Raw genomic sequence first — 19,316 nt, 5'->3', positions numbered from 1 at the left:
GCCCAAGGCGCTGGCGCCGCCCGGGAGGAAGGCGGACGGCGCAGGGCGGACAGCGCGGTTGGGGGCAGGGGCCGGAGCGGCCTGGGGACCGCCCGGGTCGGGGCGCCGGCCGCACCCAGCGCCTCGGCGAGGCCGCCCCCGTCGGCCCTCCCCCGGGCGGGGCCAGCCCCGACGGCGCTGACTCAGCAACGCGAGGGGGGAGTTTTGTCCCTCCGCGGACCCCGTTTCTCTCGGCCTCAGCCTCCTCGTCGCCACCGAGCCGGTTTCCTTTTTCCGGCGCTCCGGGAGCTAGAGGCCGGTGGGGCCACCTGGGCAGCGAGCCTCAGCGCAACCCCGGCCCTCGTCTGAGGACCCCGAAAACTACCGTTACCCCGCCGGGCAGCGTGGTCGCCATGAGCAACGCGGGTGAGGCGCCGCTGTGCCCCGCCGGGGCCCTGCCGGGTACTCTCCGGGGGCTCGGCGGCGGGGAAGGCCGGGGGCAGGGAGCGGGGACCATGGCGGGGATAGAGCGGCCTGGAGGAGGATGCTGGTCAAAGCCTTCCCCGTTGCAGCGGTCACTTCAGGACGCGCTTACGAAGTTGGAGCCGGGATGTGGGAGCCCGGCTCAGCCCTCTCCAGCATCTTTTTGGTGTTATAATCCCGTTTGGTCTCCCTGCAGGACTGGACCCGGAAAAGGTAGCTGCTCTGATTCAGAAGCTGAATTCTGACCCTCAGTTCGTACTTGCCCAGAATGTCGGGACCACCCACGACCTGCTGGACATCTGTCTGAAGAGGGCCACGGTCCAGGGTGCTCAGCACGTGTTCCAGCACGCTGTGCCTCTGGAAGGCAAGCCGGTCACCAACCAGAAGAGCTCAGGTGAGGTCTTAAACTTCTTGCCTACTTGGCTTCACCTTCCTGACAGCGTCCCATTTTGATGTCTTATTTAAGAACCAGCTTTAGAGGAACAGAGATTTGTTGGCACTGAAAGAACTTGCAGTAAGTTCTTTGAGAACAGACACGGGTAAAGACTGGTTTAAGAACGTCACCTGCGTGGCTTGTTTTGGTGCTCTGTGACTTGTTGGCACGTGGTCTTTGAGCACTAAATTGACAAGTCCATGTTTGAGTTTAATATACTATATTCTGTCCTAGCATGTGATTGTGGACTGTGTCTTGCAGGTATATGTTCTTGGTCACAAAACAGACCACGCAAAAATGTTCATGCCATGGAGGATTCCCCACAATTGCCCTGAGAGCCATTTGTATAATGTATGAAAGAGAAAAGATACAACGTAATAACATCAAAACGTCATCAAATGTTATTTTTAAGTATACTTCTTGGTTACAACTTGAGCTAATGTGCTAATAGTTTCAGTTCCCACAAAGAGACCAGTTTGTAATACAGAAAAAAAATTCAGTTCTTGTACCTTACTAGTCAAGAAGTCTTGTTTTTCTATCTGCTATCTACCACCACTGTCAGAAAAACAGCTACAGTGAAAGACTGGTTATCCAGAAATCTAAATAAGGAGAACATTCCACAACAGAATTGTTCTAAAAGGATTTTTTAAAGTCTTTATCCATTAGAAAACTACTCCCAGTCTATCTACATGTACAGAACGCACATCAGTCCTTGTGTAGAGCCAAACTCACAAAATGTATGTTTAATACGGATATACTTAATTGTATATAGATGATACCTTAGTAAAGTTGATTTTTAAATTTTAAGGAGAAAATCATGAACTTACATTAATTCGTGTTTTGCTGTAGAAGAAAGTGCTTGGGGTAGTGTGGGCTGTCAGGCTACAAAAGATGCAGTTAGTAATGTCACAGTGGCCCTACATAGTTTGGATTGCAGTGACCTCTTAGGGAAAAGCTTTGAAATGTTAATCTGAAAAAGGTCAGGTCTTACACATTCTGTAGTGTCACTTTTATTTACAAAAGATAGGAATAGCACATGAGCTATGTAGTTTATATTCACGCAGTTTTCGCATTAACAGTTCATCCAGATTCCTTCTACTAGAAAAATATAGTGTACAGAGGAGAGGTGGCATACAGATAAGCCTAAGATAAAGATGAAGCTATACTAAGGCATTAGTGACTTTCAGAAAACACTAGTTATTTTACATTTTTTTCTTGTTACGTAATTATTTTCGTTCAGTGTAGAATATTTGCAAAGTACCAGCAAGTGAATATTTTTTCTCTGTATATATCAGATCTCTATTCTGTGTGTGTGTGTGTGTGTGTGTGTGTGTGTGTGTGTGTGTGTGTGCGCGTGCGTGTGTGTGCGCGCGTGTGTGTGCGCGCAGTATGGATTGATACCATACATTGTTATGTAACCTACCTACCTTTTTCACTTACCAGCACATGAACATATTTTCATATCAGTAAAAAAAAAATTATACCTTAATATAAGTCAAGGTTTTCCCCTCTGAATTTTCCTTCATAAAATAGAGTTACCCTATATTCAAGGCCTTACAAAGACTCATAATGGACACTCTCAGTTAATTTATTTTGAAGTAGAGTACAATTTGGTAAAGATATTACTCTGAAATAACCTTAAGCTGTGCTAGTTTTGGATGCTAACAGAGATCATTTAATCAAATTAGGTTTTTTTAAAGGCTAAAATTTGAACACAGTATATTCCCAGGACATGACCTCACAGGGAAATGTTGAATATCATTGTAAATAGGCCTTTTAAAGATCACTTAAATCAGTACAGGAAGTAGTGGCACTGTGGAGTTTGTGATTATACACTTACAGGACAAATGAAGAATGTGATTGTACAGTTGATGTTTGACATAAATTTTCAGCAACAGCATCATGCATGGATTCAAAACATTGCTGTGACTCAAACATACTAGATGGAAGACGATGTGTTTTAATTGAAAGCTTGGATCTAATGATGGCAAAGGCACTGATGGCAAGATACACGTGAAGAGTATGAATCAGTGTGAAAATGAAATATAAAAGTGGGAAAAACAGTGCTTCTAAATGAATTTGTTATGTTAACATGATTTAAATCATGTTTAAATATTTAAATTACTAAATTAATTTACATATTTAAATTACTAAATTAAATATTATAGGTTGACAATTTTCTATTTCATCTATGTCTTTAAGTGTTTATGTTAGCCAAATACCTCCTTTTTTTTTTTTTTTTTTTTGTCTTTTTCGTGACCGGTAGTCAGCCAGTGAGTGCACCGGCCATTCCTATATAGGATCCGAACCCGCAGCGGGAGCGTCGCTGCGCTCCCAGCGCCGCACTCTCCCGAGTGTGCCACGGACTTGGCCCAATACCTCCTTTTTTTTTGTTGTTTTTTGACTCACTGAGAGAATGGGGAATTGACTTAAGGTCACCTTATATTGAAGCATATGCAAAGGCACTTCAAGTAGTTTATGGAAAGAATCATATTATCTTTCAATTCCATTTTTCCACGAATTTTTTGAAGTACCCTGGTACTGTATATTCCAAATTAAAGAGTAGGGACTTTTTAAAGCTCTTGCTAGGTATTGCCAAGTTGCCCACAGGTGTTTTGGATCCCTATCCAGAACGGTAAAAATGTTTATTTCCCCAAGTCCTTGCCAATATTGGGCATTATCAATAAAAAAAAGATGTTTCCCCACTAAACAGGTATCTTACGATGAACTTTAAAAAATGGTTCTTTGCCATTTGTATCTTTTTTGGCCACTGAATGATTTATGATCTCTGCTCAAGTTTTGCTAGTGTTGTTTCTTTTTCTAATATGATTTCCTTAGAAGATATGTAATAGATTCTTTATGCGATATATAAAGAGATTTTTTAATATGTTAAAGATATTAAACCTTTGCATTCATATTGCAAATAGTAATTGCTACCTCTTTTGTTTTGTTTTGTTTTTAATCTTTCTGATTTAGTCTTGAATTGTCCAGATCTTGTCATGGGTTCACTGTTGGGAAATACAGTTGGAGTAATGTAATCCTTGTGAACACTCATCAGAGTTTGTTGACTTGCTTTCTTGTTTCAGGGCGATGCTGGATCTTTTCTTGTCTGAATGTTATGAGACTTCCGTTCATGAGAAAATTAAATATTGAAGAATTTGAGTTTAGTCAGTCTTACCTATTTTTCTGGGACAAGGTATGGACTGATCTTACAAGTTCTTTTTGTTTTGTTATCAAACTTGGTAGGGACTGCCTCTGTATTTCTTGCTTTTCTAGTTATAGTCTGCCCTTATATTATAGGTGGGACAGCGTTTATTCTGATTTCCAAATATCAAAAGTTGACTCTTTTCAAAGGCAGAACTGTTTTTGGTTGGTACGTGGCTACTTTTTCCAATGAAATGATATATCTACTGACTTACCTTACTGTTTGCTTCTTTCTTTCTTTATTTTAAAATTTTCATTTTATTTTCAATAATTTATCTTTTTAGCATCTTCATTTAGGCTGTTTGGTCTTTCTAAGACTAAATTCCCTTTCTCTGGGCAGTACTTGTCTGAAAAACAGTAAATAATTTTATTCCATTTTTTAATCTTTACAGTGTATATTCCAAACTGTCCATTAGATGTTTATTGATTGAAGAAGTAAATATCAGGTTTTGTTTCAATACTGGAATGTGTACACTGTACATATATGCACAGTATATTGGGATGTACTTGTGAAGCAAGATACTGATATTTAATCACCAACTTTATTTTAAAAATACCTATTATGTTGGGTCCATGGTAGTTCTCAGACTCCCATTTTGTTAATCATGCCAATGAAGTTATTGGCTCTCTTTTTCTCTAATTTTATTTTACTTCCCTTACTCTAGGTTGAGCGCTGTTATTTCTTCTTGAATGCTTTTGTGGACACAGCCCAGAAAAAGGAGCCTGAGGATGGGAGGCTGGTGCAGTTTTTGCTTACAAACCCTGTAAATGATGGTGGGCAATGGGATATGCTTGTCAATATTGTTGGTAAGAGCCTTTCTCTAATGGAACTGAAACTAATCCTGACTGAGCAAGGCTTTATAGTTAGGCATAGGCCATTTCTTTGGTGGTTATGTACAGAGTAGAATTGGTCTCCAAGAAGAGTATACAGTTAGCTCTAAGAACCTTTATTTCACATTGTCACCTATAAAGTGCCTTTTTAAAATGAGGGGTAAGGAGATAGTTACTATGAAGGGTAGGTTGGAGAAGAAAAAGTAGTATTAAGTAGAATTCACTTTCCTTAAAAAAGCTTATCTCTTGTCCATTGATGTAATCAAGAAACACATTCAAACTGCAACTGTTTGAAAATGTCCTCATTCAAAACATTATATTTTGGGAAACCTCATAGTGTTGAGTATTTTACAAAGTGTGATAGATAAAAACAATAGAATTAATTCTAAGGTAGATAAATATGCACATTAAAAACCTGTTTAATAGTATGGAGTGTAAGATTTTCTGAATAAAACAAGTAAAATATGGGCCGGCCCCATGGCGCACTCGGGAGAGTGCAGCGCTTGGGAGCGCAGCAGCGCTCCCCCCGCGGGTTCGGATCCTATATAGGAATGGCTGGTGCACTCACTGGCTGAGCACGGTGCTGGCGACACCAAGCCAAGGGTTGCGATCCCCTTACCGGTCACAAAAAGACAGAAAAAACCAAACAAATAAACAAAAAAACCAAGTAAAATATGGCCTGTTTTTTAAAGCAGTAGCTATATTTTGCCAGGGTTTCTGATAGTGGAATGTACGTTTACCTAAAATTACTTATACACTGAAATTTGTTTTCTTCTAGAAAAATATGGTCTTGTCCCTAAGAAATGTTTCCCTGAATCTTATACAACAGAGGCAACCAGAAGGATGAATGATATTCTGAATCATAAGGTATAGCATAGGGGTTCTTGGGCATTTCACTGTGCAGTTTATGTACAAGATAGCTACTGATTTCAATGTCTGTCAAAAGTAATGTAGATATATATTGACTTTTAAAATAATTGAGTTGGGTTTTTTTTTTTTTTCTTTTAAAAAACTTCCACTTTTATTTCTGTTGATTTTAATGTTTTCTGATGGGTACTCATGAAAGAAATTCCCATGCCTGCCCAACTAATGTGGGCCACAAGCATGCTAGGTGCTGTTGCTCTCACTTGGTTCTAGTGGAGGTAGGCTGGGACAGCTTTATGTACTAGTAAAACCACAAAGAACTATTTACAAGATTTCCTTAAAGTGTATGCTGTGTTCTGAGACTTCCCCTGACCACATCAATGTGGTTTATCCACCTACTGAAAATTTGATATAGTTACTGAACTGTTTTTTATTACTTCAGTCGTCTTAATGAATTATGCTCTCTTCCCTACATAACCCACTTTCCTAAGGAGGATTGTAAGTGCTGCTTAGGGATAGGGATGCTGCTCTGCTAGCCAGATATCTTTTTAAGAACTGGGAGTTGCCAGAATCTTGCATTTGTCACCACTCGGAGAAAGATTACATGTTAAAATAAACTATAGATGTGTTTTCTAAATATTGGAAGTAGATTGTTTTCCACCCAGGAAACTGGGGATCCAAAGGCTAAAAGATCATTAATAGTACAGCACTGGATTCCATTTTGAGTGGGAACAAGATCCTCTTTAGCACTATCGTTAAATTTCGGACTCACCTTTATCTTGGGCATCTCTCAAAACTGAAAGCAACAAAAATGAAAATTATATTGGGGGTTGGCATAACCGTGTCATAGTGGTTTGCCAGAGAAGGAGAAATGGACAGCTATTAAAATTTTAAATAAAAAGAGTTACTTAGTGGCATAATCATCTTGTCTCCTGCTTTTTCTAAGGATGATAGGCATTATGGAATCAGATGTCTTCTGCATGCCCAAGTACATAATGTCCCAGAGGATGCTATCAGTTTCAGAACAGGAGCAGTTCCATCTAGTATTCTTTGGGAATAATCCATGGCTTTTCTCCTTATGGAAAGTATTTTTAACTATGTGGTTAAGTGGATGGGTTGGGGAAAAACATATTTGCTTTTATGAACTTTGCCCTGGGTCTTGGCTGAGTTATACTTCAAAATAGAACTAGCATTGGTCTGTTAGTCTCATTTATGATTGAATTTGGGTAAATGTTGGAGTGCTGAATAAATTTCTGTCACAGATGAGAGAATTCTGTATACGACTACGGAACCTGGTACACAGTGGAGCAACCAAAGGAGAAATCTTAGCCACGCAGGATGTCATGATGGAGGAGGTAATAACAAGTATTTGGACTTTTTGTGGTCCTTCTAAAGAACTCTCAGAATATTTCTACCTGTTAAACTGATTAGGAATGTAGTCACTGCAATGAATGTTTAATTGAATAGAAAATTACTTATTTTACAGCTGAAAAAAAATGGAGCTTTAAACTTACTTTGCATTTTAGTATAGGACTTGTGTACTTAGGTTTTCTAATTCCTAATTTAGTATTATGATTCATTCTTATATTCCTTTCATAAATATTGAATACCTTCTATGAGTTTGGCACTGGGGAAACAAAAATGAGAAAGACATAGTGCTCTCAAGAAGTTCATTCTCTTGGGAAAAAGAAAACACATGGATAATTATAATAAATTTTATGGTAAATGTGTAGAAAAGGATTTGGTGATCATAGAGGAGGGAGGGACTAATTCAGTGAGCTGAAGGTTACATGGTGAAGATATATGAACCAGCTCTAGAAAGAGCAGTAAGAATTTATCAGGTGGATAACAGGGAAGATCATTCCAGGCAAAGAGAATTGTATTTACAGTGGCATGAACAAAGGTAGAACCTCCAGAGAATAGTGTAGCTGAAACATACTTTTGTTAGTGTGATTGGTAGCAAATTAAGCTAGAAAGGCAGAGATATAAAGGATCTTGGGTAGATGCCAAAACTTTTGGCTTTATACTGTTGGAATAAAAATGGGGAGCTATTGATGGTTATATCAGTTAAAATAATGCATGCAAAACCATTTCAGAAAACTTTAAAAGCACTAAAGAAATATAAGGTGGTAATTTATTTATTATCAAGGCACTTAAGAATTTTTGTTACTTGTACTATCCATATCCAGAATGAGTATTCATGAAACTGTGAAATTGCTTTGAGAAAAAAACAAACATTCCTTTGTTTCAGCCAGTGGGTCCATTAGTAGGCCTCTTTTCAAGACTGAAGTTAAAATGGCCTACTTTTATTTTACTGCAATGAAAAACATTGATTCTTAACTCACGTTTTCCTTTAAGTTTTAGAGAGGCAGTATAGTGGAGTAGTTGAGAGTATGATCTCTGGAGTCAGACTGTCTCAGTCCTAGTCTTTACCTACTGAGTCCTACTCATTAATAGCCACATGACCTGGGACACGTTCCTTAAACTCTCAAGTCTCTGTTCATTTGTAACATGTCTAACCCAGTGCTTGACACAGTAGCTGTTTCTTAAATATTTGAGTGGATGAACGTAGAGGTTTCATTTACCAAGTGCATTAAATTATCTCATATTTACCTCTTTCTCTGCTTCTTAAATGTTTCTGTGGAAGTGAGGTATCTTAGTGAAGTAGGAAAAAACCGGCTTTGGAGTCAGACGTACATGGATTTAAATTCTGGCTGTATTACTAAACAGCCTGTGATCTTGGGTAAGTTACTTAACCTATGTGAGATTCAGTTTGGAATTTAAAATATTTTCCTCATATTTTTGGGGGTTCAAATAAGCAATTAAATCTAAGCACACAAGGCACAGTGCCTGGCTTATAGCAGGAGTTTAGTAAATGTTAGCTCTCTTCCCTTCCTGCTTGGAATGATCTCTTTTGCAGAGACCATACCTCCTACATAATTTGCCTTCATTTATGGATTAGATTAAGATGGTGGTGTATATTGTAGCGGTGAAGGTTCTAAAAAGGTATGGTAAAAGGCCTAGATAATACTTCTGGTATAAGCATCTTTTCGGCCTTTGATGTTTGCTTTAATGATCTTTGGATTAATGGTGTATCTAAGATCCATGTCCTGTCCATTGATAGAGGTGGAAAATGTCTGATAAGAATCAGGGCAGATATATTTCACATAGTTTTTTTCTCTTGCCTCTACCTTGGCGAAATATCACTTTACCATGTCCTGAGTATGGATGTTTTATAGGATAATTTACTTATTAATTCTACCTAAACTGTTTACTACAGAAATCTGTGTGGTAGGTTTTTAAATTTTTATAATCCCCCAAATGACTTCTCTTTATTGAACCTGACTCTTTGGTAATGAAGAGTCTGGCTGTGGTTTTAAAGCCACAAATTAGTACCTGTAATTTGCCTATCCTTGTAGGCAAATAAAAATGATGACTTAAATGAACAGCTATGAAGCTCAGATAGCTCTGAATGAAATGTGTTTATGCTAAAGAAATCCTTTCTGAGAGAAGTGAAGTGTAGGTTGCTTGGCAGATCTATTTTGGAAATGTGTTGTCACCTCTATTGCAGTGTTTTCTCAGTGTGTCCATTCTTCTTAGGATGTATTCTCTACAAAAACCTTGTCTGTTAAAAACAGAACATAAAACAAAGACCAAAAACAATATGAAAGTACTTAAAAAGTTCATGGAAAGATTTGTGTTTTTTAATTCAATTTTTCTATAATTTGAAGTACCCTTGTATTTCTCAGTGCTGTGAAAAAGGACAGGAATCCAGTATGATTGGCCTAGGAAATTCTGTAGCAGTAGCTCTCAGCTCTTAAAGACAATAATATAGGTCTAGGCTTGCCCCAGACCTACAAAATCAGTTTCCCTGGGAATAAAATCTAGTTATCTGTATTATTTTTTATTTTAAAGGCTTCATTGATTTAAAATAATTTTTTTAACATCAATAATATAAAAAGGTATACAGTGAAAAATCTGCTTCCCACCCTGTTCTTTCCTTCCAGTTCCCACCTCACTCCCAAATTAGTTTTATTAGTTTCTGTTATTAGTATTAGTTGTTATACTTCCAGATTTTTTTTTTTATAATTCAATACAAATATTATTTTGCCCTTCCTTTTTTTGCACAGATGTTAGAATATTGTTCTGTACCATGCTTGTTAGTTAATATGTTTTAGAAATCTGTCCATATTGATACAAGAAGAGTTTCTGTCAATTAAAATTTTTAAAAAGAGTTTCTGAATTAAAAAAAAATTTTCATAGTATTCCATTGTCTGGTTGTACCATAATTAATTTAACTGGTTTATTAATGGACATTCTGTTTGTTTTTTAAACATTTTTTTAAATGTACATGTTTATGGGGTTGTTTTCAAAACTTTTTCTACTAAAAAAATACTGTAATGAATAATCTTGTACATACATCATTTTGTATGTGGACATACATACCTGTAGTTTACATTTCTAGAAGTAGAATTTTTGAGTCAGAAAGAATATGCGTTTTGTAATTTTGATATGTAATGACAAACTACCCTAGGGATTATACTAGTTTACATTTTCATCAGCAGTGTGTGATAGAACCTGTTTCCCTTCGGTTTATCAAGTGAGTGTATTTATCAAGCAATTGGATTTTTGCCAATCTGACAGATAAACAGTGCTATCTCACTGTAGTTTCCATTGATATTTTTCTTATTATGAGTGAGGTTGAGCATCATTTCTGTGAACTGTCTGTTCATATCTTTTACTCATTTTTCTTTTTAGTCTATTATCAATTTCTGGGCATTCCTTATATATTACAGAAATTAGCCCTTTGTGATATGAGTTGCAAATTTTTTCCCAGTTATCTGTGATATGCTCTTTTTTGATATGCAGAATTTTAAATTTTTTTGTAGTCAAATTTGAAATCTTTTATAGTTTTTAATTAAAAAGGCTTTTCCCACTCTGATTGTAAAAGAATTCTTCCATTTTATTCTAATACTTACAGGGTTTTTATTTTTGAAATTCTAAATGGATCAAGATAAGTTCTGATCCATTGAGATTTTATCCTGGCTATTGCAGTATGGATATAACTTTTTTTTTCTGATGGCTAATTGACACATCTTTTCTGAATAGTCTATCCTCTCCCTACTTCTTTATTTGAGGGGCTGTCTTTATTATTTCTAAAGCCTCTGGACTTTCGATTCTGCCCTAACAGTCTGTTTAGTCATGTGCCAGTAACTGTATTTTAATTACTGAGGCTTTTTATAATATTTTAATATTTGTAGGGCTAGTTCCATCTCATTGTTATTTTATTGTTTTCCTGGCCAGTTTTGTTTTGGCATCTAAGTTATGACACCTAGACTTTTAAAAGCTTCTGGTTAAAATCTGGTGAAGATTCTGGTAAGATCTACTGAGAAATAACATTTTCTAGCATTGTCTTCACTTTTGAATTCTGAAATAGAGAAGGGAATTATTCTTTTGACAGTTTTGGAAGACATTCCTGACACTGAAAAAGGGACCTTTTCCCTGAGGCTCTTGAAGGAAATAGATTATATTACCATATTGCATTTCCCTTTTTACTAAATAAGTATAACAAGCAGAAAAACCAATAAGCACTTACACTAAAGACCTTCTTTAGCAGTTAAAATCCTTAAGTAATATTAACTAAATATTTAAATTCAGAATCTCTTTTAAGTATCCTGGAGGTGGAAGTTGACTGCATGCCTTCGGAAGTGAAAATTTTATATCTCCAAAACAATACAAATTCTCAGTTGAAATGGAGATGAATTGTGTATCATGTTTGCTTACAATCCTAAATACATTTTACATCATTATCTCATGAAAACCCAAGTATAATGAAGCCCTTATTTTTTAACTTTGTGAACCATCACTATTTTAATAGCCTTCATCATGTCTTAAGTGACATTTCTCTTTCTTAGCCCATTGAGGATCAGAATTGTTTTGAAAACAAAACAAAAATACTATGTTCCTTCTGTCATAATTTAATGGCTATTGTGAAGCTGTACTTTAGATTAATTTAGTTAAAATTGGTGAAACTGAAAGGGGAAGTAGGATGACCAGTTATGAAGCTGTAGCAGTTCAGGTGGTACTGATTAAGCCTGAACTAGGATAGTGACGATAGAAATGGAAGGAAGGAGAGAAATGTGAGAGATCTTAGAGGAAAAATCTGTAGGACTTGACAACTTATCTGTAAGGTACAAAGAAAGATTCATCATTAAACATAACTTTTAGGTTTTAAGTCTTAAACTGGCTTAAGTGTTAGTTTAACAGAACTGGGAGAATGCTGCTGCAGTTCACACAGATATGTCAGTGAGAGAAGTTCTTTTCAGAGGCCACTGTGAAGATGAGAAACATTGGCTTTAGGTGCAGTCCCAAGGTGCTGTCCATTTGATAATGGGTTTTAGGCATGTGGAAGCAGTTCTGGAGCTCAGGAAAGAGAGTGATATAGAGAAATGGTAGTAATGATAGTACAGATGGCTGAAGCCTTGGGAATAATTGAAATCCCTTTGGGAGAGTAGAGAGGTAGAACACAGGTCCGAGTACAGAATTCTGGAAAACATATATATTTCTTAGGTGGGAGGAAGTGAGTACCAGAACCATGTTGTGATATAGGTGCTGGTCATCAGTGTCAGGTGCTGCAGACACAGAATAGGCTGCTGGACTGCCTGAGTAGGAGTCTGTAGAACAGTGTCAGTGGAGTGGAGAAGGGAAGAAGCTAGATGGAAAGGAGTCAGATCATGGCAAGAAAAGGAAGGCAGTTTCAAGAAGGTTGGCAGTGAAGAAAAGGAGAAAAAATGATAATCATTAATTTTACAAGCATGAATACTTACTAAATAGTAAGCATTATTCTAAGCGTTGGGGCTACAGTGACAACCAAGACAGACTGGTCTCTGCTCTTATCGATTTTACATACCATTAGAGGGAGGCAGATAGTACTCAAGTAAATAAATAAGAAACTATCTGATAATGATATGTACTCTGAAGAATAAAAAGTAGGATGATTGATAGGGTGGTCAGGAAAGGCCTTTCTGTGGTCACATCTGAGCTGAGACATGAGTAACAAGAAGAATCCAGTCATGCAAAGATCTGAGGACAGAGCATACCAGGCAGAGGGGACAGCAAATGCCCTAAAATGGGAGAAAGCTTGGTGTTTTTGAGAAATAAAAAGAAGGCATTGTGTCTTGAGCTTGGAAAGCAAGGGTGGGAGTGATTGGAATAGATCTTGTAGAGGAAATGGGAACCAGCATATATAGGGCCTCTAAGTCATGGTAACAAGTTTGTATTTCTAAGTGAGGTAAGCACTGGGGTGTTTTAAGCTGAGGAGTGATGTGGTTTACTTTTTGTTTTAAAAAAGTTCACTTTGGGTGTTTTGAGAATGGATTGTAAAACAGCAGGAGAGGAAACAGGAAGGCTAGTAAGGAAGTTACTGTGGTTGCTTAGATGAGAGATGATAATGCTTTAGACCAGGCTGGTGAAAGTGAGGATGGAGAGAAGTGAAAACATGTCAGGGTATATTTTGTAAGTGAAGCTGTCAGGACTTGCAGATGAATTGGATGTGGAGGACAAGGAAAAGGGAAGTATTGGGGTGATGCCATGGTATCTTGAAGGAGAGGCTTGCAGATATGAGAGAATATTTTTTGGCAGTTAGGGCAATATGAGGGAACCAATGTGTAGAAAAGGACAGCAGATATGAATGAGAGAATTAATAATTGAAGAAGCAAGGTTTTAGAGGAGGGAAAGAATAAATTTGGTCTAAAGTAGTGTTTTCAAACTTTAATGTGCATACAAATCACCTGTGGATCTTCTTAAAGTATAAATTGATTCATTAGGTCTGGAGTGGGGTCAGATAGTCTGTATTTCTACTTTCTTTGACTCCAACACCACCCTAGACTTTCTACATCCTTTTTTCTTTTTCTTTTCCCTTTTCTGATTCCATTATTTAACATGTTTGACTTCAGCAAATCATTTAAAATAAACGAATCTCTCTGCTAAGGGAAATATTTTTAGAGACTAATTACAGTTAGGCTCCTTATGAAATTAGACTTGAGAAATAGTCTCAAGACCATTATTTGACTATTTGTTATCATCTATATGAGTTCATTCCCTTTAAAATCACAGAAGGGAACATACCTTTTAAGGGTAAATTTTTATGTCTTTTTCTACCTGAAAATATATTTAATGCCTCCAAAAATATCTACTACTCTGTCTGCTTTTGGAGGCTTAGGTGGGTTTTGTTTTGTTTTTGTTTTTTAAAAAGATCCTTGCCTTTCTTTCATTCCCCACCAGAAAGCAGTAGAGAGCTGTCTTCCTTTCTCTCTTCCTCTGCGTGTATCCACAGTCACCGAGGTCTCCCTTACTCCTTCCCTCCTGTAACTAGCTCATTTACCCATAGCACTGAACTTCCTTCAGAGTTCAGCTGTTTTCTGTGACCACTTTAGTGTCCTTGTGGCCATTCTACTCTGTGAACAATAGGTCATTTTACTTTTGAGCCTGGTTTCTCCAGTAAATCTGAAGAGTTGGGATAAATGATTTCTTAAGGGCGTTGAAACTTTGCATTTTTATAACAGTAGAAGTAACTAATATTTTTACTGTGCTTTAGAATTTACTGTATACTCTCTCAACAACCCAGTAATGCAAATACAAATGAAGATTCTAAGATTCTGTCACTTCTGCAGTGGTTCCAAGCACTGAAATCTTTTTAGCATTACAAGTTTTGCTCCCTTCCAAGTAGCTTGGTTGTTACTTTTGAACTACCTTCCCATTCTAACCTTTTCTTCATTCTGTGTCTGCCTGTAGCTGTCTTTAAACTCTTTAGGTTCTCACCCTTCTAAGTATTCATGAGTAACTCTTAACTGTAGTATCCTTCCTCCTCCTTCTCACTTGATGTCCATCTCCCAGATTTAACCATGGGTATGGGAATTGACTCATTACCATATCATTTGTCTTTAAGTTGGGATCTACACATTCTTTCCCCATGTTCCATGTTTCATGCTTTCTGTGACCTTTTTTCCTTTCCCTTTCCTGATTCCATTATTTAACATGTTAGGTTTCAGCAAATCATTTAAAATAAAGAAATCTCTCTACTAGGGGAAAATATTTTTAGAGACTAATTACAGTGGGGCTCCTTATAGAATTAGACTTGAGAAGCAGAACTCTATAATTTATACTCTGCCTTCTTACCAAATGTGTTTAAACTGGAATAGGATACCAGCTGCAGCTTTTCTCATGGGTTATAGGTTGGTAGAAAGGGACTATACATATCTACATAGTAAGGTTAGTTTAAATTCCTAATTTAATTTGCCAAAGATGTAAAATCTTAATCAGAAGGTAAGTGGCTCCAAGAGGCAGGTGCAGATACAGCATATCTCAGTATAGCTTTCCTTGACCCTCCTTAGGGTGAAAGGGGAGGGACTCAGTGGATCAAAAAATTGAGCTCAATTTTGGGCACTGCCACTGCCCTTTTATACTTGGGGCTTATATACAGTTTTAGGAGAGCTTTTTTCTAATAATCTGTATTTAGGAGAATTACAAACATTGGCTTCTTCTGTTTTTTTGTTTGTGTTTGTTTGTTTTAATCCAAATTCAGAATCAGCAAGACCACATCATTATTGGGTTGGAGAGTTGGGGAAAAGCAGAATCAGTTCCCAGGTATCACTGAGCCATATGTCTCATTGCCTTCACCTTTCCAGTATTTTGGAAAGCCCATATTCCCTAAGTCCGCCCCTTGACTCTGTTCTAATACCTTCTTGTCAGGTTGGTTCTGACACTGAGTTTGGTCTGAAACACAATTACAAGTCATGTATTCAGTAAATATCTCCTTAACACATGTACCTGGCACTGTCCTAGGCATTGGAGATTCATCAATGAGCAAAACAGAGAAGAATCCTTACCTTCGTATAGTGTACTTTCTAGCAGGGAGAGACGAAGTATATAAGAAGTATAATATTCCAGAAGATAAGTGCTATAGAGAAAAATAAAGGAGAGGAAAGTAGGACGTATGTACTGGGATAGGGAGTAGGCAATTTCAATTAAAGTCATGTACTTTAACTAAATTCATTTCCCTAAATGGGCTAATTGTGGATTTTAATATGTCATTATATTCTGAGGAATATGGTTTTATAATATGTGTTCACTGTCCATTATCTATTTTTTGTCCTGAATGTCAAGTACATCTTGTGAGTAGGAGGTGATAATCCTGTGTTGCCCACCAGAGAGCAGACTTGGATATCCAGAGCTCACTGCCAGTTTCGTACCTTCGGGAACAGAGAATGTTATTTCAGAACAGCAGAGTCTCTTATCAAGAAAATATAGTATCAAGGACCCCAGAGATTATACCTTGGAGAACTTTTTTTTTTTTTTTAATTGAGAGCTGATTTAACTAACTATTGTTATTTGGCTCAGAGCCAAGTATTCCTTACAAAGTGTTGCAAACTGACTTAAATGTGAATGACTTTGGATAATTTATAGTCACAATAAACAAATAGTATAAAACAAAGCAACGTATCTGAAGTTTAACTGGAATTTAAGAAAAAGAGATGTCACCTTTATCCTCATTTATGCCTTAAGTGTATCTTTGATAAAATTCAGATTTATAAAACATATGCAATACGGCTTAAGTATTGTCTTACAAAAGGATTCACCATAAAATTCATTTAGGTAGCAGAAATGCAGGTTTCCCCTAGTACATTTTTTTGGGAGAAGAAAGAAGTAACTTAACACTTTTTACTTCAGATAAGGAGTCCAATGCACGATAAGATATGCAAGTTGCAGTTTAAAACATTTGTATTTATCTTTAAAGTATGTGTAAAAGTAAATAGAAGTTTACTTATTTGTATTAATCTTCATTGGACCTGGTCCTAACCTCCTGCCTTTTTTTGGTCAGGGCCTGGCTGAGCTGGATTTACCATCTTTGGAATACTGAGAATAGATCAAAATGGTTCCACTGATATGTGTACATACATGTGTGACAACGATTGCTAGTTGAAAATACACATCACTTAAGTCTATAAAACCTTCCTAATGTAAATATATTCTAACTATAAATCTTCGTATTCATTATCCTGACCATAGTTACCAAGAGCAATGTCCTTATAATGACAGTTTCCTAAAGTTGCCATTTGTAACCTTGATGCTGAGCAAATACAGAATGACTCTCTGGTCTCTGTGAATCCCAAACAGAGGTTGTTAATCCATGGCTAGAGTAACTCAGTTACAGTTGCTTATGTGATGCCCTGCCTCTTCTTTTCTGTGCTAGAAACAAACCTGAGCATGATACATTAATAGAGAGGAGGTTTAAGGACCAGCTATTCAGGCTCATAAATTCTAATAAAGGAAGGTTCTCTCTCGAAAAAAACAAAATGAAAGGCAACCATAACCTCTTCTGTAAGTTAACCTGCTTTTGTTAAGATAGTAGAATCACAGCAATAAAAAACAAATTGCTCATACCCGAAGCAACATGAGGGAATCTCACAGATGTCATATCAATCAAAGGAAGCCAGGCACAAAAGAGAATATCTCTACAATTCCATATATGAAGTTAAAGAACAGACGGAACTGATCAATGGTTATAGAAATCGCCTTGTTGAATTTGTGGGTTATTTACTGTAGAGGGGCCAGGGAACCTCTGGAGCCCTGGAAATGTTCTACATGTTGATCTGAGTGGTGGTTACATGGGTGTATATGTACATTTTAAAAAACGGAATTGAGCTGTACATTTAAGATAAGTGTATTTTATGCACTCATAAAATGCATGTTATACCTAAGTTAAAAAAGTAAGAAAAAGAAATTAGGTTTTGGAGTTTGGATTTGTATTGTGAGGTAATAGGGAAACATTATTGGATCTTCAGCAGGGAAGTGACTTGAAGAAAATGGTCCTTCTGAAATTATTCATCCTGTGGTGATGTGGAGAATGGAATAATGTTCAGGTCAACTGGTATGTCCAGATCATGTGCCCAGCACTGTGCTAGATGCTGTAAGGGACACAAAATATCCGTGATCTGGTTCTTATCCATAAGAAGTTTATAATCTTTTGTAGGAAACAAGTTATATGAAACCCAGAAAGTTGCAGTAAATGCTAAATTTATGGTGTTTCAGAAACAGCGTTGAAGTCAGACCTGAGTTCAAATCTTAATTCTGCCAATTACTGGCTTTGTGGCTTCAGACAAGCTATTTATTTCCCTGAACTTTCATTTCCTTATCTGTAAAATGGGAATAATATCTACCACCTTTGTTGAAAGTACTAAGCGATATGATAGTCAAAGATTACAGCACAGCACAGCAGACATTCAGTAAATGTTCCCTTTTTAAAGCCTGTAGCGAGGAAGCATACATTTTTTTTTTTTATCGACAGCATGTGATCTCAGTTCATATCATGGTCTGCTACTTACTGGCTATGTGACCTTAAGTAGGTTACTTAATTTCTTTGAGTCTCAATCTTTTCTGAAAAAGAGATAACACAAAATAAACACACTTAATAAATATAAGAGCCATTTCTCTTTAATGTAATAGAGTATACAAACGTGTATACAAGTAATATAGGTAATAAGTGATGAGATTGGATCAAGGTAGTGGCTGTGGAGTGGGGAAAGAGGAGGCAGATCCTAGTGCTATATTTTTTTAAAAACATAAGGAAATTTGATATAGAAGAGAAAGTACTTTCTGTATTCTGACCATGTACAAGGTATATCTCTTTATACTTCTATTTTTGTCTTTCTATAAAATGAAAATAATATAAAATATATCCTTGGATTGTAATGATGTTAACTTGAAAGTGTTGTGATGTCATTAAAAAATGTGTTGTTATCTCACAACCCAAAACATGGTGCTGTACTGCTAAAAGTTACTCCTCTTCTAATAATACTTTTAACAGGCATTGCCATCTAAGCTCCAACTAAAAGTTAATGACTTTTCTAGGAGTAGACTCCTATCACAATGAAAGGAAGACCTCAATGCATAAAGGGAAGGAAATCCATTTGTAAAATATGTCATTATTTATCACTTGAGAAATAATCAGCACAGCAGCCCAGATCTTGTGGGCAGTTTTTTGGCTAAGGAAGTTTCATTTGCCAGACAAGTACTAAGAACTAAATATTAACATTTCAGAATTGCACTGTTCAAAGTGTTTATTTGAGAATGCACAAGTTGACTAATATCAAATCCTGAACATCAGCTTTCCAATTATTGGAGCAGTATTAGATTTCTTGTGAAATTTCTGGCTTGAATCTGGCCACTAATTTCTTTTGTTTCCCAAGCATGAGGAAAATGAAGTGGTAAAAAATAACACTACCACTAGCCATTGCTCATCTGTCTTCCTTCTCTCTTCCAGATATTCCGAGTGGTGTGCATCTGTTTGGGTAATCCACCAGAGACATTCACCTGGGAGTATCGAGACAAAGATAAAAATTATCAGAAGATTGGCCCCATAACACCCTTGGAGTTTTATAGGGAACATGTCAAGCCACTCTTCAATATGGAAAATAAGGTTAGAGACTGGCAATACTTGTCTGTTTACTACAGGGTAGGATAT

At 37.0% G+C, this 19,316-nt stretch overlaps 1 protein-coding gene across 2 annotated transcripts in view; it reads left to right on the top strand.

Moving 5' to 3' along the window:
* The first annotated feature begins 227 nt into the window (after window positions 1-227).
* BLMH (bleomycin hydrolase) overlaps window positions 228-19,316 on the top strand; it is a 40,143-nt gene continuing 21,054 nt past the window's right edge. The window contains exons 1-7 of one of the 2 annotated variants that reach the window (XM_063110933.1): window positions 228-405; window positions 659-856; window positions 3,982-4,091; window positions 4,765-4,906; window positions 5,709-5,797; window positions 7,057-7,149; window positions 19,116-19,271. In XM_063110933.1, coding sequence (XP_062967003.1) covers window positions 393-405; window positions 659-856; window positions 3,982-4,091; window positions 4,765-4,906; window positions 5,709-5,797; window positions 7,057-7,149; window positions 19,116-19,271 — 801 coding nt within the window. In that variant the 5' untranslated portion in view covers window positions 228-392. Of the gene's footprint in view, window positions 442-658; window positions 857-3,981; window positions 4,092-4,764; window positions 4,907-5,708; window positions 5,798-7,056; window positions 7,150-19,115; window positions 19,272-19,316 lie in introns of both variants that reach the window. The other variant, XM_063110931.1, reaches the window with a different exon arrangement.

Source organism: Cynocephalus volans, chromosome 10 (genome assembly GCF_027409185.1).
Source record: "Cynocephalus volans isolate mCynVol1 chromosome 10, mCynVol1.pri, whole genome shotgun sequence".
NCBI lineage: Eukaryota > Metazoa > Chordata > Mammalia > Dermoptera > Cynocephalidae > Cynocephalus > Cynocephalus volans.
This window is presented reverse-complemented; position numbering and strand designations above follow the sequence as displayed.